At 40.0% G+C, this 24476-nt stretch overlaps 1 protein-coding gene across 1 annotated transcript in view; it reads right to left on the bottom strand.

Moving 5' to 3' along the window:
• Positions 1-19: 19 nt before the first annotated feature.
• The window catches only part of LOC125916853 (piwi-like protein 1), a 30017-nt gene continuing 5560 nt past the window's right edge, over positions 20-24476 (bottom strand). The window contains exons 4-20 of the mRNA XM_049623117.1: positions 24162-24376; positions 22771-22889; positions 21818-21898; positions 20784-20978; positions 18541-18652; positions 15106-15232; positions 14766-14883; positions 14260-14374; positions 13561-13748; positions 12891-12963; positions 5846-6046; positions 5597-5700; positions 3281-3351; positions 2724-2874; positions 2050-2175; positions 1004-1151; positions 20-839 (exon numbers count right to left, since the gene is read on the bottom strand). Of these exons, the coding sequence (XP_049479074.1) occupies positions 723-839; positions 1004-1151; positions 2050-2175; positions 2724-2874; positions 3281-3351; positions 5597-5700; positions 5846-6046; positions 12891-12963; positions 13561-13748; positions 14260-14374; positions 14766-14883; positions 15106-15232; positions 18541-18652; positions 20784-20978; positions 21818-21898; positions 22771-22889; positions 24162-24376 (2261 nt within the window). The 3' untranslated portion in view covers positions 20-722. The remainder of the gene's footprint in view (positions 840-1003; positions 1152-2049; positions 2176-2723; positions 2875-3280; positions 3352-5596; positions 5701-5845; positions 6047-12890; positions 12964-13560; positions 13749-14259; positions 14375-14765; positions 14884-15105; positions 15233-18540; positions 18653-20783; positions 20979-21817; positions 21899-22770; positions 22890-24161; positions 24377-24476) is intronic.

Consider the following 24476-nt stretch of genomic DNA (forward strand, 5'->3'; position numbering starts at 1 on the left):
TTACTCAGGACCCTTTTGATTACAGTCCAGTTAACAATAATGTCCCACTTAGAACATGCACAAGAGAATGAATTAGTCAGAAGTGCTAATAGAGCTCTTCATTTTGCTTCTTTGTGGAAAAAGTGACAAAACATTTTGATGTTCCTAAGCTGTCAACTCTTAAAGCAAAAGGCTCTCCTCATTACATCTCTACCAGAGATACATTTCAAATTTCCACCCCAGTCCAAAGAGTAATCGATACTACATACATGTTATTTCTTTCATACAAAATTTTAATTAACACAAATAAATCCCCATTTAATTTTGCCTTTTTTTTTAGAGCTTTGCTGTTAAGAACTAAGTGTTTCAAAAAGCTTTATTTTCCAAGTACAATCTACCTGTGCACGTGACTAACATCCAGCCACTACACTGAGTACAGTAACTTGCTCAGAACACCAAGTGTTCAGGCATGGTCAATCATAAAGTCACTGTAACACATTTCAAAGGTGGATTGCAAGACAAAACCCTCACAGCCCATTTTCCTGCCTGGAAAATAGAAGGGTCATGTTCAGTCAGTGGTAGTATTGCCCAAAGCATGCGCCACTCTGAACCCTCATGTCTAACCAATAATGATTATAATTTAAAACTGCATCGAGGAAAGTATCTCAGAAGGACAGCTTAAAAAGGAAAAATAAGTTCACAAATGGTGGCTTTCAACAAGTCGTCAGGCTCTCTTCTGTGGGTCACAGGTAAAAGAGACGGCTTGCCAGGGAATAGTGTGGTTCTTGGTGGATACTCTGGCCCACAAGGTAAGCCAGTTTATGGGCATAGTGACAAGGAGCAGGGACTCGAATGACACCCTTTAGTGGGAAGAAGAACAACAACAAAAAAAAATTAAGCTTCTCTCTACTTTCCCTAAATGTAACTTTTCAGAGATACCAATTCAAAGGTTCAGAAAGTATAGATTTAATTTCGAACAGTTTTACAGATCTATAGGAAAATCCATATCAAAAAAAGTACTTACTGACAAATTATAATACATGTGGCATAGTCTGTAAGTTAGACACTGTATTCCATCTGGGGTGAAGTGAACGGTGTCATGGATAACATTATAGTGAGTGGGAGTGACAGTACCATCTTTCACAGACTGGCTCACGATAAAAAAGTCATACCTGGAATCACACAACACAGGAATACAGCATGTCAGCTTATTTTCAGAAAGAAAAAACAACGTAGCAAACCTAGTATCTGACGTGACGTGAATGGACAGAAATCCATTCTATGGACAAGAGTTTCCTTTACATTTAGAAGCCTGCCTGACTGTTGAGCAATGATTGGGGAAAGCAAGTCTACAAAGGGCAGTGCAACCATCAATACAAGCAAACAAGTAATAATGCTCTCATGATTTCTACAAAAGCATCTGTGCTGATGCCCAGATGCAGAAACTTGAAGTTGGCATGTTGGATACGATCGTAGGGACACTGAATTTAGAGTTCCAGGGATGAACACCTTCTCCTCTTCCCAGAAAGTCACCAGAATCCATTCAAAGTCCCCAATGATAGAAATGGCAAGGTTCATCAACTTCTTGTAGCTCACGGGTTTTTATGTGTACTATGTTCTGCTTGGTGTTGATCTTACTTTCTTTCCACTTGCTTTTCTCTTCATTCTTTTCCTGCCCTCTCCTAGATTGATCGATGTTTGTCCTTCCTTAATCTTACTATGTTTCTCCCTGTCTGATGCTATGAAGGTCTTGTTTGTTTCCCATTCAGGGTTCTGCATAGTTCTTTCATTTGGCAGAATGGATGAGTCTCCATTTGACCAGGAGTCCTGCCATCCTTCCCAACAACTGAAGAATCTCAGAATGGTAAGCATATTTAAATTCTAGGAGAAGACAACTGAAGACAGAAACCTCTATAATCTCATGTGTATCTGTTTATATAATTTTTTCACCATCTTTAGGTCAATTCTTTCTTCTCCAAACCATGCAAACCTTTTTTTAGAAGAAAAAAAATAACGTTTCTGTTTGAATAAAAGGGAACATTTATTTAAATAAATAAAGGGATGGCTTACCATTGCCTCTTGGTCACCTCCACATCAATAACCGTTCCTGGAAGTGGATTTTGAAGTCTTCCTTGATACTCAGCAAAAAATCTGGTATTTATTCGTTTCTTCACCACAACGACAGTTAGTCGGACCCTTAAGAGTTACGATTGGTGTCACTAGGTGTGCCCCATAATCTCAGAAGCATTCAGAGGTTGAAACACCACACAAAAAAAGACTGCTCCCCACACACCCCAATTTTACGGTCCTAGTTCTGTGTGCCCGACTCAAGCAGTAAAAGAGGTTCCTATTCACAGCCACCCACATCATAGGGGGAGGAACTTCTTCACAAGGTCAGGACCCCTCCCTACCTATGCTGGGCACCAGGATTCACCCACAAACAGATGAGGCCAGAGGAGGCAGTTGAGAGGAATTCTCCAGCCCTCGACTGACACAACTCCAGAAGAAAGGAGTTGCATAAACACGAACCATCGACCAGCTACGTTCATGGATTTTAATGAATATCTGAGGTTAAGAAGCCCCCGCTACATGAAGGGTGGCAGGGAGATTAGGAAAAAGGAAAGTTCATGGGGGCTCCAAAGGAAGAACACAATCTGGAATGTTCCAGTTCTGCTCTGCACTCTTGGCTTGGGTGTGGAGTAGAATGTCAAAAAATCTGCATTTTACAACTTATATACTTAGACTCGTCGCCGTAAACAGATTTTAAGGAGGACCGAATCTGTGGTACTTCGTGTTCAATCAGTGCTTGAAGCTGACCGTCCCCCACTCCATCCCGATACACAATGATGGATTGTGGCAGAAATAGATTATGTTTATACCAGAGCTTCAGGGCAGCTGAAAGGAAACGAGAAACACAGATAAATAGACAGTAACTGGGAACAAACTGGCCACCGCTATTTGTAACAACTCCTAGGTTCAGTTTTTCAACACTGTAGCCTCCAGGACACTTTCACAGCTTTTAGGCCTTCAGGCTAGCTCAGGGTTTCTCAACAGCACCACTACTGAAATTCTGAGCCAGGTAATTCTTTGTGGTGGTGACGGTAGGTGTGTTGCTGTCTTCTGCATCATTCCTGGTCTTTACCCACTAACTAGATGCCAGTAGCACTTCCATCCCAGTTGTGACAACCAAGAGTGTCTTTAGGCATTGCCAAAAATCTCCTGGGGGATAATCTCTCCACTAATGGCCAACTAGTATATACAACTATAAAGTCAGGCACTCCAACCTCCAGGGGACACTGACCTTCCAAGCAGGCTTTCAGCCCACTCACAAGCTCCTGCCCCGCTTCTTGGAAGACACACTGAGAGAACCACCTGTTTGGAGAAACATAAGCCATTAGTTTGGCAAATAGGATTCTTAAGATTTCATCATTTTGATGCTGAGTTAATCTAGGACTTCCAAAAAAAAAAAAGTCACTATCAGTAGCTGAGGATCCATTTGAGGATCCATTCTTTTATTTCCCTGCAGAGATCAAAGCATTAGTCTCTTCTGGTATCTTAGGCATTTAATAATATTCTGAATGGACACAAATAGTGATATAGAATGGAAGCATTGATTAACATTGCTACAAATTATTCATACTTTCAAAGTGCTGACTACTGCTATCTCACCCACTGGTGGACACTACAAAATAAATAGACTGTTTTCCTGGAGATTCCTGCTTCCAGGCTGATGCCTTAAACAATGGTTCATCCATAATAATCTGCTTTGAAGGAGCAATCTGCTTTGGAATGGTAATAGCTACTCGACTGTGTCCCAATAGATCAATAGTTGTCTCAACGTTACTGTTTTTTCTTTTGTAAATATTTTGAGAGAGAGAGGCAGAGAGAGGCAGAAAGAGGCAGAGAGAGGCAGAGAGATAATCCTAATCAAGTTCCCCATTCACGAACCATGAGATAATGACCTGAGCCAAAAATCAAGAGTCAGATAATTAACCAACCGAGCCACCCAGGCACCTCTGGTCTCAGTATTCTATCCCCTGTGATTTAATTAGTTCAAAGTATTACAATAACTTGACATGATACAACGTATTTGTTTGTCTGCCTCTTTTTCGGTATTTACATTCTATGAGAAGAGATGATGCTTTTGGGCACTACATTTTCACTGCTCTTTTCACAGCATTTGAACATAGCAAGTGCTCAAAAAGCTCTCTGAACCAGGGACACTGGGTGGCTCTGTCGGTTGAGCATCTGACTCCTGGTTTTGGTTCAGATCATGATCTCACAGTTCATGGTTTCAAGCCCCGTGTCAGGCTCTGCACTGACAGCATGGAGCCTGCCTGGGATTCTCTCTCCCTCTCTCTCTGCCCCTCCTCTGCTCACTTTGTCTCTCTCAAAATAAAATTTTGAAAATTATCTATGAACTGAATGAAAGCTTAATTTCCTCCCCATTATTTTCAAATTCCCTTCCCCACACAAAAAAACAAAACAATGTTACCGTATGGAAATAGAGTATGACTGGGAAAAAAATGGTCATTTATGAAAATAAAGATGGATCCTCAAAAGAAAACTCTCGAATTATACCTAGTGGGTCACATTCATCATTAAACATAGCAGTGATTTGTGACGGTCATACATGTCCTAATGCTCAGGAAACTATAAAGTGTGTGCAAACTCATCTAAAGGTGGATTCTGTTCTAAGCCCAGAAAACAGAAGTGTTCCTGGAGCAAAGGAGAAGCATGGGGTATGGAAGCAGGTCTTCTTTGGCAGGTGCATTATATATGAACGTATGAAGACAACATCCCATATCTATGGGTTACTGGTTGCATTCCTAGTCGGTCTTCCCCATGTACACCCTCAGTTCTTTCCCGTGGCTGATAGTCCCCATGCAGAGACCCACTGATAAGAGCCTTTGGTAGGCAGAATCCTACCTGTCCTAATCCCCAGGACTGTGACTATCAGGAGATATTGCCCCGTGATTATGTCCTGTGACACAGTTGACTTTATGATAAGGAGATTTTCCAGATGGACTGTATCTAATCTCATGAGCCCCTTTAAAAGCAGAGAGTTTTCTCTGGCTGATGGCTGAGGAGAAGGAGAGGTTTGAAGCAGAACAAGGACTCAAGGTGCCCTGGGGGATCAGGGCGTGCAAGAAGGAATGTAGATGAAATGCTAGGAATGGAGACTGGCCGGCAGGTGGCAGCCAGCAAGAAAATGAGGACCTCTGTCCTTGGTCTACAAAAAAAATGAATTCTGCCCAAAGGACGTGCCCTTGGATTCTCCAGACCAGAATGTGGCTTGGCTGACACTTTAACCTCTGCCCTATGAGGACCTGAGAGCCATGTGGTGCCAGATGGCTGACCCACGGACCTGCGTGCAGACACATGAGTGTCATCTTAAACTGCCATATTGGTCATCATTTGTTACACAGCTATAGAAAAATCATACAGAGGCTTCCACACAAAATGTTTTTGGAGCATAACCTTGCCAGAAGAGGAGCAGTACAAGGTGGCTAAGAACACATTGTCTGTGGACCTTGCTAACGAGCATTAGTTACGCCCACTCTCCTGCTTGTCCAGCCAGCTGCCAACTGAACCATGTCTGCCAGAGCCCACTCACTGCGTTAATTCCTGATTGACGCTGGACACGAAGCCTGCAATGGACTTCCGTCGATTTACAATATCGTGGAAACAGTCAATACCGACGAACATTGCATTCCGTAACTGAAAGGTTTAAGAAGGGAGTCCATTGAGTTAGGACAAAACGTGAGCAAAATTAAGCAATTACATGTTAAAGAGAGTCAAATACAGTCTTAGCGAAATCAATGAAACAACTCAAATAAAGAGAAGGCAAAGAAATCCAACATACTCCTGTTTCCACCTTCCAGAGGGCTCCTCCCATCTTGCAGTTCATCTGCTGGGCAATCTTTGTAGCAATGGTCATCAGTGTCTGGGGTTTGTCTAAGGTCCGTGCCACCACACACTGGCTTGGGATGGGGCAATTGACGCACAGGTATTTTTTAATGCCATCATACAGGTCTTTCCTGTCACTGGACAGCACACAAAGGACCTTGAAAGAAAGCAAAGATGAAACTGTCCAAGATGCAACCACAGTGACAGGAGCAATGGACAGGAGAAATATCAAGGAAGATATTTAGGTGGAACACTGATAAAGCAGAGTCCATTTATTCAATAGCTGATCTGTGAAAGGTCTGGAATCCTGTTACATTAAATAATTGTAAAGTGTGTAGAAGAGAGTCTGGGAGCCAGGCACAGGTGATACACATCGATTGTTTGAACTTGCAAAGTCTGTACATCCTGGTTATTCTGTTTCTAGGAGTTTATCATGAAGTTATCAAGGAAGGGTTAAAACACAGATTGAAGCATACCATTCTCAGGACAGTCACCACTTCCAGTTGCAGACTATGTGAGAAGCACTTGCCAAGCATTGTACTCAACTCAATTAATTCCTCAACAACCTACTGAGATGAATACTAGTATCCCCATCTTAACTCCAAGCAAACACCCTCAGGAGTTATGGGAACCACCAGATTCGCAGGCAGCAGAGCAAGGTTTCCTACATGTGCTCAAACCTCCAGCAGGACACAGAGCCATGAGGAAGAGCCATTACTGCTTGCTGCTTTCTGACTATAATGAGAAAATCCTCAATATATTATTTTTACCATGATGATGCCTTCAGCAAGATTTTTTTTGGCAAATATCCTTAATCAGATTAGGGAAATTATTGTTTTAATGTTTATTTTGACAGAGACAGAGAACAGGGGAGGGGCAGAGAGAGGGAGACCCAGAATCCAAAGCTGTCTCCATGCTCTGAGCTGTCAGCACAGAACCCGACATGGGGCTCGAACTCCTGAACCGTGAGATCATGACCTGAGTCAAAGTTGGATGCTCAACTGACTGAGCCACGCAGGCACCCCAGGAAATTCTTATTCTAGATTAAATGAGTTTTTCTTCTCACATAAGAAATGTGGAATTCTATCAAATGCATTATCTGCATTTTTTTTCAGTTGCAATCATTTTTCCTATAATTCACAATACTAACCAGCTAATTACTTCTCTTTCTAAAAACTGAATTTCAAGTTTTCAGATCTACTAGCACCCCCCTGGACCATGGTGTTCTCCTAATATTTTTTTTAGCCTCCAAGGAATCTTAATCATGAACTCTCCTTGTTCTTAATGTTGTCAAGCCTCTTTTGGCCTCTTTTCTTCACACTTGATAACCTCAAGTTTTAATATTCTTGGCTTCAGATTTGTTGTTCTGTTTAGTTTCTGCTTTTTGTTATTTCCTCCTACTTTATTTTGGTTCATTCTGTTCTTAGCGCATTAAAATTTAGACTTCATTCCCAATGCATTCACCGAGGGCCAGGAGTCCCCCATTGTTATTAGTTTGCTGTTTTATACAGGTCTTGATACATACTACTTATATGGTCTAAGTTTTTTTTTTTTTTAACTTCCATTAATATTCTTCTTTTTTTAAGAAAAAAAAAAAACGTTTATTTTGAGGAGAGTGTGTGGGAGGGGAAGAGAGAGAAAGAATCCCAAGCAGGCTCTGTCTGCACTGTCAGCATGGAGCCTGATGCAGAGCTCAGACTCACAAACCTTGAGATCATGACCTGAGCCAAAAATCAATTGGATGTTTAACCAACTGAGCCACCCAGGTGCCCTTCCGTTGATATTATTCTAATATAATTGCTACTTACAAGTAATTCTTCGGTTTTTAAATGTACGTGGACTAATGATTTCTACTTGCAGTGGACTGTAGTCACTGTGTGTGTTCGATAGTAATGTCAGTCCTTCATTATTGGTTTAGGATTTCTCCATGTCCATTGGGATCACTTAAGTATAAAGCTGAACTAACTTACAGATATGTTTTGAAAAGCACCTAATCTTTTGGGTACAGATTATACACACACACATACATACACACACACACACACACACACACACACACACACACCTTTCCTTCTTTATATGTATATATTTATATATTATCTGGTAAGTCAGGCTTTTAAATATGAGTTTAAAATCTTCTACATTCTAATTTTTATGTGATGATTTCTGAGTTTTCTGAGAGTGGTCAGCTAACATTGTCTCCTACAACCAGCTTCTGGAGTAGCATGGACCTGTCTCCTCCTGAGGAGAACTTGTTCAAGCTTATGAAAATATAGGGGCATGCCTGTTTATGGCCTTGTTAAACTGGCTGAGCTCTAAAGTTAACGGCAATAAAAAGGAATGAAATCCTGCCATTCTCAACTATGTGGATGGAACTAGAGGGTATTATGCTAAGTGAAGTCAGAGAAAGACAAACATCATATAACTTCACTCATATGAGAACATTAAGATACAAAACAGATGAACATAAGGGAAGGGAAACAAAAATAATATAAAAACAGGGAGGGGGACAAAAACATAAGAGACTCTTAAATATGGAGAACAAACAGGGTTGCTGGAGGGGTTGTGGGGGGGGGATGGGCTAAATGGGTAAGGGGCATTAAGGAATCTACTCCTGAAATCATTGTGGCACTATATGCTAACTAACTTGGATGCAAATTTAAAAAAATTAATAAAAAATTAAAAAAAAGATTTACAGAGTTAAGATAGGAGAGAAGTAGAGAGATGATCCCATCAAGTGGGGATGCTTTCTCCCAAAGTGTCTGCCCACCCTCTGAAAGGTTGGAGACTATGAACAGACAGCCTGAGAGAGAGAGGAGGACAGAAATTGAACGCAATGCCCTGTCGAGGAAAGAGTACTAGAGATAGATTTTGAGTCTCTACCACTCAAAACTAAACAGATGAGCTTTAGAACACTACATATTAAGGCATGAAGCCACGGGAATGTTCAAGCTGACAGTTGTACCAATGTGCGCACCGACCATTTTGGGAAAAGTGATAAGTAGCATCTAATGACAAGGGACCATTCTACTCCAAGGTAAATTGCCAACAGAAATGCATGTGCACAAAAGACATGTACTAAAGTATGCAAAACAGTACTCTAGATCATAGCAAAACTAGAGACATCCCACATGTCCATCAAGAATAGAATGGGTTAAGTGGAAAAAAAATGGGATACTACTAGGGCAAGAGAGCAAATAAACCACAGCTATATCCCACTAAAGGCGAAGCTCAAGGTTGAACAAAAAGAAAAACAGACCAAAAAGACTATGTAGGGACACCTGGGTGGCTCAGTCGGCTAAGCGTCTGACCTCAACTCAGATCATGGTCTCGCGGTTCATGAGTTCAAGCCCCGCTTCGGGCTCTATGCTGTCAGTTCAGAGGCCGGAGCCTGCTTCAGATTCTGTGTCTCCCTCTCACTCTGTCTCTCTCTCTCTCTCTCTCTCTCCCAAAAATAAACATTAAAAAAAGGACTAAATGGTGGACTCTTTAGGGGCAAAATTCAAACACACACAACACGAAGCTCTGGTGACAGCAGTCGGGGGTGGGTAGTAGATGCATTAGGAGAACAGTAAGCATAAAGGAAACAGTCTACTTCACAGGAGGGTAAAAGATCATAATCCATTAAATAAGAATCCATGAGTCCATGTTTACATAACTAAATAAATACATACTGGCACGAGTCAAGAAGAATGGAAAGGTCTTCCTAATAGAAAAACAACTAACAAACACAGAAGAGATGCCAAAAGCATAAAAAGCACTGACTGGGGAGCACCATAATAAGCACTATTTCAGGCACAAATCATCAATGGATGCTAAAACTGGGGAGTGAAACTTCACCGAGAAACAGGAAATGTGCATAGTCTCAAAACGTCTCCCCCCAATTAACTGATCAATTACAAAGGGGGTGGAAATTGTCACTTTAAAAATGGGGAAAACTACCAGACCTCATCTTGAATCAGATGATCCAAATTAAAATTACAAGTCAACACCACATGCTCCCAAACATGATGAGTTGAAAACAAGATGGCGTCGCTTCTGTGGTAATCCTGCAAGAGCACGTGACCTGACTCCAGCTGCAAAGAAACGGGCAAAGTCATACTGAGGACTGTTCTACAAAATAACTGACCAGCGTACTTTCAGAATGTCAAGGCCATAGATCTCAAAGGCAGACCAAAGAAATTTTCCAGATTAAAAGTAGACTAAAAAGACATGGCCATCAGATGCGTCAGGTGACTCGGGGCACTTTGGGTGGCTCAGTTGGTTAAATGTCTGACTCTTGATTTGGGCTCAGGTCATGATCTCACGGTTCATGGGATCAAACCTCATGTCAGGCTCAGCACTAGCAGCAAGGAGCCTGCTTGAGATTCTCTCTCTTTCTCTCTGTCCCTCCCCCGGTTGTGTTCTTTCTGGAAAATAAATACATTAATTTAAAACAAAATAAATTCTTAAATGCCTCAGGTGATCCTAGAAGGACCCAATAATTTGGTTTCCTATAAAGGAGATGGTTGGTAGAATCGGAATTAGGCGGGTAGATGGATGAATGGCTCAGGAAAACACACATACTGTTAATAATGACACACATGCATAAATGGACATATGTGTGTATGTTCTGTACATAAGGAGAGGGAGAGAATGATTTGCAGAAAAGGGGGTAGGTAGATGGAAAGGAGAGGGAGAGAGAGCAATTATATGGATGTGTTAGAATGTATTATTTGTGGAATCCAGATGATGGCTGTAGAGAGCTTAGTACTGTCTTTGCAACTCTTCCTGTAAGTCTGAAATTGCATTAAAATATAAAGTTAAAAGAACTTAAGGTTCTAAATATTCATGAGAACAGAAACTGGAAGTTTCAGATTGATGTGTAATGGTTATTTGGAAAAGGAACACTGTAAGGTTCTCTGTTTAAAATAATGGGGACAGTGTTCCCAGTTGGCACTTTTTACTGCAAATGTTTAATTTCCAGGAACCGGTTATTACAGGCAAGTGAATGTATTTTTATTCTTTTAGCCTTAAGTTTTTAACAAAATCCTAGATTTGTTTTTCACAGGAAGGAAATCAAACCAAAGAAATCCCCATAGCTTGAACACACTTTTATTTCCTGTTACTGCCGTACTCTTCCAACTCACACATTTATAGGAATTTAATTATTCAAACACTTGTGCTTCCTCATCATGTAAACCAGTGAGCTATAGGGGGTTATCTGTATACACCATAAGGAGAATATATTCCCAAACTATCTGCGAATTGTTGGTAGTGTTACCACCAGTCCATATTGCATATCTGTGACGTTAAAATTTTATTTTAGATGTAATATAAATCTGTAGCTTGATGTCCTCTGGCCCCCCACCTTACTGCCACACAGCTTTGAGATTTGTTAGCCGCATGGCTTCACCCCTGTTCACATACATGAATTCCCTCTCTACTCGATCTATGGAGATTTCCATTTGCACTCAAAGACCATTTTACACATAATTGTCAATCCTTGTGTTATGTGGTCATCCCCAGTTGTGTGGCATGCATAAGAAGGACTGTAGACATGCTCCCCCCAACTCCATCTGACAGAATACCTTACAATATTGAAGGAGCTACCTTGAGTAGAAGATACTGTTCCAAAAAAGCAAAGTTAGGACAAATGACTCAAAGTGGGACAAGATCCCATTCAAGGGATAAAGACATCTTTTAAGACATTCCCACAATTAAAAAGGCAGTCTTGAGCTTTTCAGGCAGATGCTAAATGAGCAAAGAAATTCCTGTTTAGAGGATTTAAACAACTACCAAGGTTCTTCAACTCTGATTCTAACAAATGGAAACACTATGCTTTGCTGATTTCCAGTGAAGTCTTCCAGCTGAGGATCTAAGGCTGCAACACCGAAGAACAGAACAAAACACAGCACTCAACAAGGAACAGGAGGCAATACACAAAATTTAAGTACAATAGGATTTCAAAAATAAGACCTTTCATTTAAGAATGCGTATGGCTCATACAAGGTAGGCTTCAGAGTAGCCTAAAAGCCTCCTTAGTAGAAACTAAAAAGAGAAAAGTCTACCCTTTCTGTAAAGGACAATAGGAGAAACATCCTGGTTTCATGATCAAGAAACAAAGATCCCTTTAAAGATCATCCTGGAGAAGGAAGAAGGAATGCAAGATGGATTAGGAGAAAGAACCCCAGGAACGAAGAAGAAAAAAGTTGCCTTCATAATTCAGATACAACATAATGACAACTTAGTCTAAGGCACTGGATGGAGAAAAGGTAAGGAAAAGTCCTCAGAAAAATACCAAGCTAGAGAACACATGCTGGACTAGAACGAGATCATGGACTTCAAAGGGTACAGCTGGGGGTGGAGACAGGATGAATGTGATTACCATAATTCACCTTACTTTACATTTATATGGTGGTTTTCAGTTTGCGAGATGTTTATTCGTTTTTTAATGATTGAGACAGAGAGAGAGAGAGAGAGAGAGAGAGAGAGAGAGGGAGAAAGAGAGCGAGCGTGTGCACACAAGTGGGGGAGGGGCAGAGAGAGAGAGGAAGAGAGAGAATCCCAAGCAGGCTCAGAGCTGTCAGTGTAGAGCCCAACATGGGGTTCAATCCCATGAACTGTGAGATAATCTAAGCCAAAACCAAGAGTCAGACACTTAACTGACTGAACCATCCAGGCGCCTCTGTGAGATTTTAAAAAATAATAATTCCAAGTTCTCAAGCCTGAAAGAATTAGCATAACATGGTAACATTACCTAGTGGCTAAAACCCAACATTACCTAGTGGCTAAAACCAAAAGGCTGTATTCAGCTACATGAGAGGGGTAAATTTATATTTGTTTGCTAGTTTTGGAAACCACTGGCAACATTTCAAATTTAAAAATACATACAAATGCAGTTTTAGGATAGTCACTAAGTAGTGTGCATATGTATATATATATATATATATATATATATATATATATATATATATATGTATATATATAAATATATATATACATATATAATAGACACTTACCATCTGTGTTTTGGATGACACATGGTTTTCTAAGATGGTTGTATAGGATTGGACTGTATCATTTACTTCAAGCCTAGAAAATAAGTATATATACTCTATTCAAAAGGTGACAAATAGTGAACATGTAACATTTTATGCAACCAATGAAGTATGATGTAAGATAAAACAAGATACTATGTTAAGTACTTCAGTTGAAAGTTTGTTCTTAAAAATAAGGTCAATTTTTAGCTTCCTCAACATGTATCCCAATAGCCACAAACCATATATCACAAAAGCCTATTTTAATACCTGTTGACTAGGATAGACTTTTTTGTTTACAAACTTTCATTTTGATGAAGTGACTGATTCCTATAACTTAGTATCTTCTGATTTCAATTTTAGATTGATAACTGCTTTTAAATTTTTTTTAATGTTTATTTTTTGAGAGAGAGAGAGAGAGAGAGAGAGAGAGACAGAGTGTGAGCGGGGGAGGGGCAGAGAGAGGGAGACACCGAATCCGAAGCAGGCTCCAGGCTCCAAGCTGTCAGCACAGAGCCTGACGTGGGGCTCAAACTCACAAGCTGTAAGATCATGACCTGAGCCGAAGTCAGACACTTAACTGACTGAGCCACCCAGGCACTCCTTGCTGACAACTAATTTTTAAATTGGATATAATTTCTGCCATACTTACATTTTTGCGTCTCTCATAGCTATGCCCATGGTGGGTGTAACTTTCCGTAGGCTCTGTAGCAAGGACAAGGCTGCTCCATAATTTCTCCTAGGATATAGCACTAGCCAATGATCTAGTGACTTCACATTGAGTAAAGGTCCACTTCTAGTTTCTTTTGACCAATCTGCAAATTGTGGATGGGAGTTGAACTGGAAGAGAATTCCAAGACAGACAGACAGACAGACAGACATATATACATATATATTTTTTTAATGAAGTTTTATACATCATCGAAGAGCCTTTCCATCGTAAATCTGTGCTACTTCGTATTGAAACACTACAGTTTTAAACTTCAGTCATAACTGAATGATATCTTTTTCCTTAAGATAGAGGTTAGTAATACTGGAATTCCATCATGGGTCATTCTGGGCTGTTTTGGTTCTAGGTAGTTGACTCGTAAGGATGCATTTGGAAGATAATTTTGCCATGAGCAATGTCCACAGTACTAATAAAGATAAAACACAGTTTACTACATGCCAACCACGTTACATGCATTCTCATTGAACATCTGCTTACTGTCTCATAGAGAAAGGACAGGTAACCCAAGAAGAGAGAGTAGTCCCAGGTATTGACCTGAGTGAGTTCCTCTGCATTATTATTCACCTGACCTCAAATAACTAAATGAGTAAGTGAAACATGGCCACTTTGAAATGGTCTTACCGCTCTGCTTCCTTGAAGAATTCTTACTTCTTTCATAATTCTTCCTGAGAAGGACACGAAGTTGGGGTCAAATTTCAAATCCCAAAGTTGGAGTTCCCTTTGTGCACTCTTATTTCTGAAAGTTAAAATTTCCAAAAATCAATCCAAACGAAATAAGCAAAGGCAATGATCCACTTATAAAATTCTCCTCTAATCTAAAGATATCTTCTATTGTCCTCTGTGCTGACATGGTACAAAGAAGGTCCCTGGTACCCCGAAATCATGATGTCTTTGCTCTCACATTTGTGCAGGGTCTTAGGATCTTTCTATATCATTCTCCCCCTCCAGACTTCCCCTAACTTTGCATTGACAGAAAAAAATAGAGTTGTTTCCCCCAAGATATCGTCTTTGTCCCAACTGTCACATTTTAGTTGGAGAATCTGAGATGCCAGGGGTTCTACGCAGTCTCCGCTTCAGGACACACACACACACACACACACACACACACACAGAAAAATAACACTTACTTTTGTACAATATTCATGAATCTTCGTAATTCATGCTGCCTTTTTTCTGGATCCAACCTTGTATGCATAGCCAAGTCTCTCATCACTCTGTAGTCTTTACGCATTTCATCTGTTAGACCTTTACAAAAAAAAAAAAAGTTTAGAAAAGATATAGCTAAAGAAGCAAGAATAGATTTACATGAGAGAAGCCTTGACCACTGTATCTGCAAGAGGAAGAACCAGCAGAGAGAATGCAGCTCTGGGCCATATGGAGTATTATGAAAAGCCAGTACTTCTACATCCTAACACCTGGGGCTTAAAAGGGGTGGACTTCTCTGAAGACTGCATAAATCTGTAGTACCTGTCAGGTAGCATAGCTCAGGAACCAGCATTATAGGCTCATGGGGCGTGTCCTGTTGGCTCTTTTTCCATTTGCCTTTGCTGACCAAAAGTGGTTGAGTTAGGTCAGTAACCACTAGACCATGTTGCTGCTCAACAGAAACAAGAAAGAACACTGGTGTAACTATAAGTGAAGCCTCAGCAAAGTCACATAAATATGTATAGAAGTGCATTTTGGGGTCACCAACAGAGGCCTGGGGGTGTGCTGGTGATACGGTTTCCTCAAGTTTAAGAACGCATTAAAGATACTCTTAATATTCTCTTAGTTAGACGTCCCACAGATGGCCTCTTTTTTTCCCTCTATCAACACACGTAGCCAAGGAGAGAGGGATTCTTACAGACATTATGTTGGGGGTCATTGTACCATCCTTTCACTACATATATGTAAACATATGACAGTCTCTTAGGATCTGTATTTCTCACTACAGCACTGTCTTAAAGATTCCTCAAACATACTTGAGAACTTTCAAGAGGATTCCCAAATGAAGGGGTGGACAACAAACCCAGTCAACTTTTTAGAGTTGCAATTCCACATCTATTCCCAACATGCCTCCTGCATCATTTCCCCTAAACTCTCAGTCCCTGCTTCCAGGAGGAAGAGATATTTGCCAAGACATCCTACCCCTGGGTTGCAATTTCCATGCCACAAACTGCCTTTACTCTCTAACACACAGCAATGGTTCTTCATAGATCCTTCCATGCCGATCAGCAAGGTCCTCATCAGTAAGAAGTTAGCCACATGAATTCTGGTGTTATCTGCCTGCTAAACATCCTGAGAACTCCAAAGGAGTTCCTACCTGAGACAAAACTTCACATCCAGTGTTCATGGCTCTTTTTCTCTTAAGCTGAACTATTGCTTTTAATTCTTATGATCTCATTGCAGACTATATATGGTTTTTTTTCCACCCTTACAGTGGTCTTTAGTTATTTGAAAGACAGCTGGGATTCACCCCCACTTTCCTGGTTCTAGAGTCTTAAGGCCCAAGCTTGTGCAGGTATCTACATGTGTGTAGAATCATGGCATCGTTTTAGGGCCTCATCTATCAAAGCCTTTGGACGAGCTATTCTTCCTGTCAAAAACTTTGGGAAACACACCTCTTATTTCCCATAGCTGCCATGCAACATCCTAGAAGGATCTCCTCCTCCAACATCAACTTCTGCACCTAAACAGGAGTTCTGTGGTCCTTCTTTGCAGCATTATGAAATCTTTTTTGAAGGCCAGGATTGTACTTTCCTTCTAAGGGCTCATCGATGGATTCCAGGATTTTTCTAGATCTCATGACAACAGGACAACTAAATTGCCATCTGTCATTAGACTGAGTTCCCACCAGGGCATCCCAAGACGACTCAAGTCGTTTCGAATATTTCAGCCCGTCTGTTTTTTTTCCTCAATTAAACCTGCTGAAACCACAATCTTATGTTTCTTTTACATCCAAGGCTCCTGCCTATCAACTCGTGCCAAGAAGGTAGTTTGTCTTCATGTGACAAATCCTCTAATTATTCCCAAACCCACTGCTCTGTGATGCCAGCATGTGTGAATTTACTACAACCTATATATATTTGAACTTCTATGTGCTAGTCATGGTGTAAGACAGAAGAGGTATTTACAAGGAGCAAAACCAACATTGTCCTGCCCTGGTGGAACTCTGTCTACAGAGAGGGGAGAGATTCATAAAATAACCACTCAAATACAGAATTCCAAATTGGGATAGATGCTATGAAATGCAAGAGCACAACAGAACAGGGGGACCCCACAGAGGCCTGAGGTTTCAGGTTGGTGTGGGGGTGGGGTGGATGTACTCTGGATACCCAGCATGGCTCTTCTCAATCAATGACATTTAAGGTCAAATTTGGAGAATGAACAAGCAAATATCAGCCTGGTATCTCCATCTACCACCTCCATCAGAGCCTAAGTCAACCCAAAAATCCCTAATCTCCTCACACCGACTCCCCCGTTGTAGTAAATAACTCTGGCATCCACTCACTTCCTACCTCTCCCACCCTAATTCCGGTCACCATTATCATTGACCTAAAGTGACTTAGCCACCTCCTCACTGATGACTCTGCCTCCCTTTTTACCCACATACAGCCCATTCCTTGTAATTAGACACATATCTGTAAAATAAAATATATCACTTCATCCATCTGTATAACACCTCACAATATCTGATTTGTCTCCGTGCACAGAACTTTATACATCGTGGCCCCCACTTCATCCTCTGATTTCATATCCTACAACCCAAGGATGTCCTCCCCGCAACCATGTGCACTTCTTCACAGAATAATCTAGCCTTGTTTGGGATCTGGATACATCTTGCCCATCTGGAAAGTGGGGCCTTTTCTCTTCTCCCTCATTTGCACACAGCTTGCTCCTTTCAGACATTCACATACCAGCTTCTCAGAGCTTTCCATGACCTCCCACTCTGAACCACCAGACACTGTCCATAATACCTCTCAATTTTAATTATCTGGATATATCCCTCATAATCCTTAGAATAGTCTTGTCTGCTGTCTCTCTTCCTGCCATAAGGATGCAAGTTCCTTAAGAACAGACAACTCAGTGGTCTTACCAATGTATACCCAAGATGTGTAATGGGCACTCATTAAGTGCTTTTTTGGATTGAATGAACAAGAACTAAGTATGAAGCACAAGTGAGGATAATGTAATAGCACCATCCCCTTGAAGGGATGCCAGAGGGCTGTGTAGCCTTGGTGGTTCCAAGTAGCCATGGTTTGGATTCCAGTATAAAAATACAAGCTGTTTTTAAAAAAATATTTATAAGTTCTTTCCATTTGCTACAGATATCTGTAATTCCTTTTTCTCATCTGCCAAAGCTAGAAGACTAATCTCGTCAACTACTGTATCTTTGTGCACCAAACTAAGTTTACTTATGTCTTTGTGAACAAAGATTGAGGAATCCATGAGTTCTGAGATTCAGCACACAGCTGGCATCCTTCCAGATGGTAATTAGTCATTTGTTTCTTCTTTTCAAACCAAATTCTATAGGGCTCAAACTTCTATATAAGGAAAGTGTTCATATATGAAGTCTTGCCATATTCTATTTTCTACCCAATGATCCATCAATATGTTTCAAACTACCATAGCCTCTTCTTAGGCCCACGGTAGAGGCCATATTGGAGCCATTCTAATCATGTGACATTACCCTCTATATGAGGCACTCGAATGCATGGATAATAGATCTGTCAAGTTACAATACCTCTAAGGAGAAATTTTATAATAGATTATTATATATGTTATAGGTTAAAATAGTATGTTATATTATTATAATCTAACATATAAGACTCTATATTGCACATGTATTTTTATGAGACATATTTGACTACATAATAAGAAAAAATGAGATTTAAATACATTGAAAGACAGGAGATTTCCTACCTCCTTGTAGTAGTCTACAAAGGTGATTTCCTCACCACCTGATTTCTTAAACGTACTTCTGGGAGTCTCCTCCCAATTAATAGCATCCACTCGATAAGTTCTATTGTTATACCTGTGGAATGGTCACAACATATAGTATTATTCCTAACATATTTATGGCATGGGATCATGTAAGAAGTGAGAAGCTTTAAATCCTACAAGAAATTTCAGGATATATCCACTTTAGTAAATTCATATGACATATAATTCACCTATGTAAGGGTACAATCCAATGGTTTTAGTATATTCACAGAGTTGTAAATCCTATACATTTGCCTACCCACCTTATTTCACATGAATTGAATGATACAGTATGTGACCTTTCCTGACAGCCTTCTTCCACTTAGTGTACTATTTTTCAAGGTTTATCTATGCCGTAGCATGTACTGGTATTTCATTCATTTTTGTTGCCAAATGACACACTATTTTATGGATATACATTTTTATTTTTCCATTTAGCAGTTGGTGAACATTTGAGTTGTTAACACCTTTGAGCTATTATGAATAATGAGGTTATGGACATTCATGTATCAATTCTGGTAGACATAGGTTTTCATTTCTCTTGGGTATAAAACTAGGAATAGATTTCTGGCTCATATGGTGACATTATATTTAGCATATTGAGAAAGGACCATCCTGTTTTCCAAAGAGACCACACCATTTTTACTTCTACCAGCAGTATGTGACTGTTGGTTCCAACTTTTTCACATCGTTGCCAACACTTAATCTCTGCCTTTTCAAATTAAGCCATCATAGTATGAACAGGTATTTGCTTGTGGTTTGACTTTGCATTTCCCTGATGGCCAATAATATTGAGTTTCTTTTCATGTGATTATTGGCCATTTATGTATTTTCTTTGGAGGCTTGTCTATTCAGATCCTTTGCCCATTTTTTGAAAGTTGGGTTGAAAAAATAAATAAAAGTTAGGTTCTCTTTTAATTATTGACTTGTAAACATTTCTTACATATGGAGATGCAAGTTATTTAGGAGATATGTGATTTCAAATGTTCTCTCATTCTCTCCTTTTTTTCTTTTTTCTTTTTCTTTTTCTTTTTTTTTTTACTTTAAAGAAAGAAAGTTTTTAATTTGGTGAAGTCCAATTTATATTTTCCTTCTGTCATCCCTTCTCTGTTGGCATTTTATTTTATAAGGTTTTGCCTAACTCAAAGTCAAGAAAATTTACTCCTAGATTTTCTTCTAGGAATTTTATAGTTTTAACTCTTACATTTAGGTCTATTTTGAGTTAATTTTGGGGATAAATTGGAGTTAATTTTGTATCTTCTGTGAGGAAGGGCCAGGTGGATATCCAGTGGTCCCAGCAATATTTGAGGAAAAGAGTATTCCTTCCCCAAGAAAGCAGTCTTGACATTTGTTGAAAAAAAATCATGGACTGTAAATGTGAGGGTTAACTCCAGGATTCTCAGTTCTATTCCATTGATTTTTAGGTCTATCTTCATACCAGTATCCCACTGTCCTGATTCCTAGAGCTTTGTAGTAAATTTTGAAATTGGGAAGCAAGAATAAAGTTGAGGACTCCTAAGATGATGCTGGCCAAGCAGTTTTACATCCACGCTCTTCAGCTTAAAATGTCTGGTCTAGAGGAAGATTAAAACACTTCTGTCAAGTGGAAATTTGCTAATGGATTATAATTAAGCCCTGATTTTTAAAAATAGTTAGGCACAAAGCAAGAGAAAAGAAATTTGGAAGGAGCATATTCTGTTACATGTGAGAGAGGGTTCAGAGCAGGTGACTGGATCAACATCAGGAATCACAAGAACAGCAAAATCTACAACTGAAACTTATCTTTTTCTCATGCTGTATAGCCAGATGAGAAAAGCATGGATGGATTCTCACCATTTCCATGCTATTTCTGCTTCTGATCTTTAATGTTTAGTGATTTGAAAACTATAGGACCATCTCTTATGGGGGGAAAAGTTCTCAGTGATTGGATAGGTTTTTAAAAAGCAGACTTACAGGACACGTGGGTGTCACAGTTGGTTAAGTGTCCGACTTCAGCTCAGGTCATGATCTCATGGTTCGTGGGTTCAAGCCCCACATCAGGCTCTGTGCTGACAGTGCAGAGCCTGGAATCTGCTTCGGATTCTGTCTGTCTCTCTCTCTCTCTTTCTGCCCCTCCCCCACTCTGTTTTTCTCTCCAAACAAACAAACAAACATTAAAAAATTAATTTAAAAAAATCACTTACTTTGTAAAAACAATTGATCCAACTAATTCTTTAGAAATTTCCTTAGCATCTTTCCTTTGGGATTTGTTATCAACATGCATTATTAGATCATAAGCAGTTTGCATTCGGAGCAGTTTATGGTTCACATCAGCACAGAGGGTAATGCTGGTTTCATACTCAAGAATAGAAGTACTATATCCAGGCCAGATTACCAGCCTGCAAACAGAATACATTAGATGTAAGGGTCAAAGTCCAAGCTCTGAACAAAGAAGCAAGTGTCCCAGGGTTGGAACTTGGGTCTAAAACTGGTGCTTAGGAGTCAAGCAGTTTCAATTTCTTATTTTTAGTAAGAACTGATCTTTTAAAGGACCTTTCCAATAGAGATTTACCTGATGTGCTAGTTATAACTCTTACACCCTCTTTGTTAAACCATATTGTTATCACCCACAGGCTCACATACCTATATCCACACACGTACATACGTATGTGAGAATATATAGGATATAGGTGTATAAATTATAAACATATACACAATATATATACATACATACATGTAGCTATAATTACTATGAGTGGGAGAGAGCCAAAGCATAAGAGACTGTTAAAAACTGAGAACAAACTGAGGGTTGATGGGGGGTGGGAGGGAGGGCAGGGTGGGTGATGGGTATTGAGGAGGGCACCTTTTGGGATGAGCACTGGGTGTTGTATGGAAACCAATTTGACAGTAAATTTAATATATTAAAAAATAAAAAAATAAAAATAAAAAAAAAGTATTTAAGAGAAATTTATTATCCAAATTTTAGAAGATTTAGACTTCTTATGAGGTTTATATAACTACCGAATACCTCAAGGTTTATGCTTATCACTCTAGGATTGTAAGAGTGAATCTTTTCACTTCGATTCAAATTTACATTAAAATCTAACTTAATCGTTCATGGCCAGTGGGTACCACTGAAAAGACCATCACTTATAAATCCTACTGCTTCAAATGAGAGTAACTTTCTCAAATGCTTCTATGGTCAGGTCTGTAGAATGTGAAACTTTCCACTGTGTACTTATGATTGAGGAACTCCGTGGCCTCATTCTCGTTGTAATAGTTGCGACCAACTTGCTTCAAATCCATCATCTTCAAAATTCTAGAAATTGGAAGAATGGATTTCATTGAAACCACAGTGAATATTATTAAGCATTTACTAACAAACACGGAGATACACTGGGGGAAAGAAATCTACAAGTGACTTTGTTTTACAAACAATTAACAGGAAGTGCCTGATACAACAAGTAAATGACATTGTAAGGTAGATATTAAAGCCCCTTGAACCTCCATTTTCCCCTCCTTTACATAATCTACAACAAAAGGTCATGGGAAGGTCATCAGAAGGTCCTTCATCCCCAGAAATGAACTGAAACCTCTTTTGCAGACTATGTGCCTCCAATTTTCATTTTCACTATTTGTGCATCACCATAAGTGTAGAACACCAAACAAATGTAGGGGTGCCTGCTTGGCTGAGTCAGTTAAGTACCAGACTTTGGCTCAGGGCATGATCTTGCACTGAGGGCTCAAGCCCCGCACTGGGCTCTGTGCTGACAGCTCAGAGCCTGGATCCTGCTTCGGATTCTGTGTCTCTCTCTCTCTGCCCCTCCCCCCTTGTGCTCTATCTCTCTTACAAAAATAAACAAACACTTGGAAAAGAAAACAAATGCACATTTACCCCAGGGAGAAAGAGGCATCACTGTGCACAGTTGACATCTGCCCCTCCCTAGACAGGGAGCAGGCATGTGATGTGGGGTAGGCAGGAAGAACAATGTCAACAATAAGCCACAGAACTCAAACAAAACTCAAATCTAGGTGAGGTTCAAGTGCTGATTCATCTCAAAGATCGCTTGCCCTCCCAGAACATGAGGAGACATCGAGAACACAAATTCTAGGACCAAACACCTATGTGCAGTGCCACTGACACACTAACATGCAACCAAATCTCAAGGAAACGAAATCTTACAAACACACTTTCTAAAGAGAATGTTGTAATAACGTAAGCAGTCCAGTGAGGTGGGTTTGAGTTCACTGCAGAATTCAATGGTGACCTTCACAATCTTTTTGCCCCATCGGCTGACCAGTTCTGTTTTCTGAGGTAAAGAAAAAACAAAAAGGTCTGGTGCTCCTTCCAAGGAGAGTATGCTCATTACTAGACCACAAATCAACAGGTCACTTGGGTGTCTGGCAGGAGCAATCTTAACCCCCAGAGGCACATGCAGGTAGAAAATAGGATTTAGGAGACCCAAATGGGGGTCAGAATTAAATATTTACAATGATTTTTTTTTAACTTAAACAAGCTCCTGTAAATTATGCACTTGGTAAATATAGAAGTTTATTGAAGTGGGGTGTCTGGGTGGCTCAGTCGGTTAAATGTCTGACTTGAGCTCAGGTCATGATCTCACAATTTGTGTGCTCTAGCCCTATATTGGGCTTTGTGCTGACAGCTCAGAGCCTGGAGCCAGCTTCAGATTCTGTGTCTCCCTCTCTCTGCCCCTCCCCTGCTCACACTCTGCCTGTCTCTGCCTGTCTCTCTCTCTCTCTCTCTCTCTCTCTCTCAAAAATAAACGTTGGAAAAAAAATTTTTTAAGTTTATTGAAGAGGGTCACCTGGGTGGCTCAAGCAGTTAAGCCTCTGACTTTTCATTTCAGCTCAGGTTATGATCTCATGGTTCAGGGGTTTGAGACCCACTTCAGGCTCTGTGCTGTGTCAAACCTTCTTGAGATTCTTTCTCTCTGCCCCTCCCCCAATTGCTCACTCTCAAAAATATTAAATTAAGGAAAAGAAATGGAATATTAAGTCCTTCCAGTTCTGTGTGTGCATGTGCATGCATGTGTGATGTATTGGAACAAGAAATAAAAACTTATTCAATACTTCATCAGCATTTGAGCCCTATTTGCCATTGAAAAGGTAAAAAATATATATTTTGCTCCTAAATTTATTTTAACCACCAAAATGAGGCATGAGGGAACATCAGTGATAGCCAAAAATGGCATGTGGGTTTTGTTACAAATCCTATGGGCAAGAGATCTTCAAGAGGTCTCCATGAACCATTGTATAAAAATGGTATATTTGCTATAACACAGGGAGAATGTGAGAGAAAGAAAGAACAAAGGTCAAGAAAATGTCCACTAACAGGAGTGCCTGCATGGCTCAGTTGGTTAAGTGCCCAACTCTTGACTTCAGCTCAGGTCATGATCTCGTGGTTTGTGGATTCAAGCCCTGTGGCCCTGCACAGTCACTGCAGAGCCTGCTTGGGATTCTCTCTCCCTTGCTCTCTGCTCCTCCCCTACATGTGCTTTCTCTTTCTCAAAATAAGTGAATAAACTTAAAGAAAAAGAAAATATCCAATAACATTACTTCACCTGCTTTTGTAGTTTATGAGGCAGTAATAAAGAGTTCCCATCAAATATGTGACACTCTCCAATTACATGTTTATGCTGGCAAAGCAAATCTGTACGAACTTTTCCATCTTCAATCTCTGGCATGTAATCAATGTTATACTTATACGTGAGGAGTTCAGGGCGAGAGGTCACTCGGAAATGGTTGGTGAATAGCTTTACCACTCTACCTTGCGTTCCTGAAAAAAACAAGCCACATGTCAATAATGAAACAAGTTGACCAATCGCTCCCAAAACAATGTAGACACCACGATCTTGAGAGCTTAAGTTAGGTCAAAC

The sequence above is a fragment of the Panthera uncia genome, unplaced genomic scaffold (assembly GCF_023721935.1).
Source record: "Panthera uncia isolate 11264 unplaced genomic scaffold, Puncia_PCG_1.0 HiC_scaffold_1261, whole genome shotgun sequence".
In the NCBI taxonomy this organism is placed as follows: Eukaryota; Metazoa; Chordata; class Mammalia; order Carnivora; family Felidae; genus Panthera; species Panthera uncia.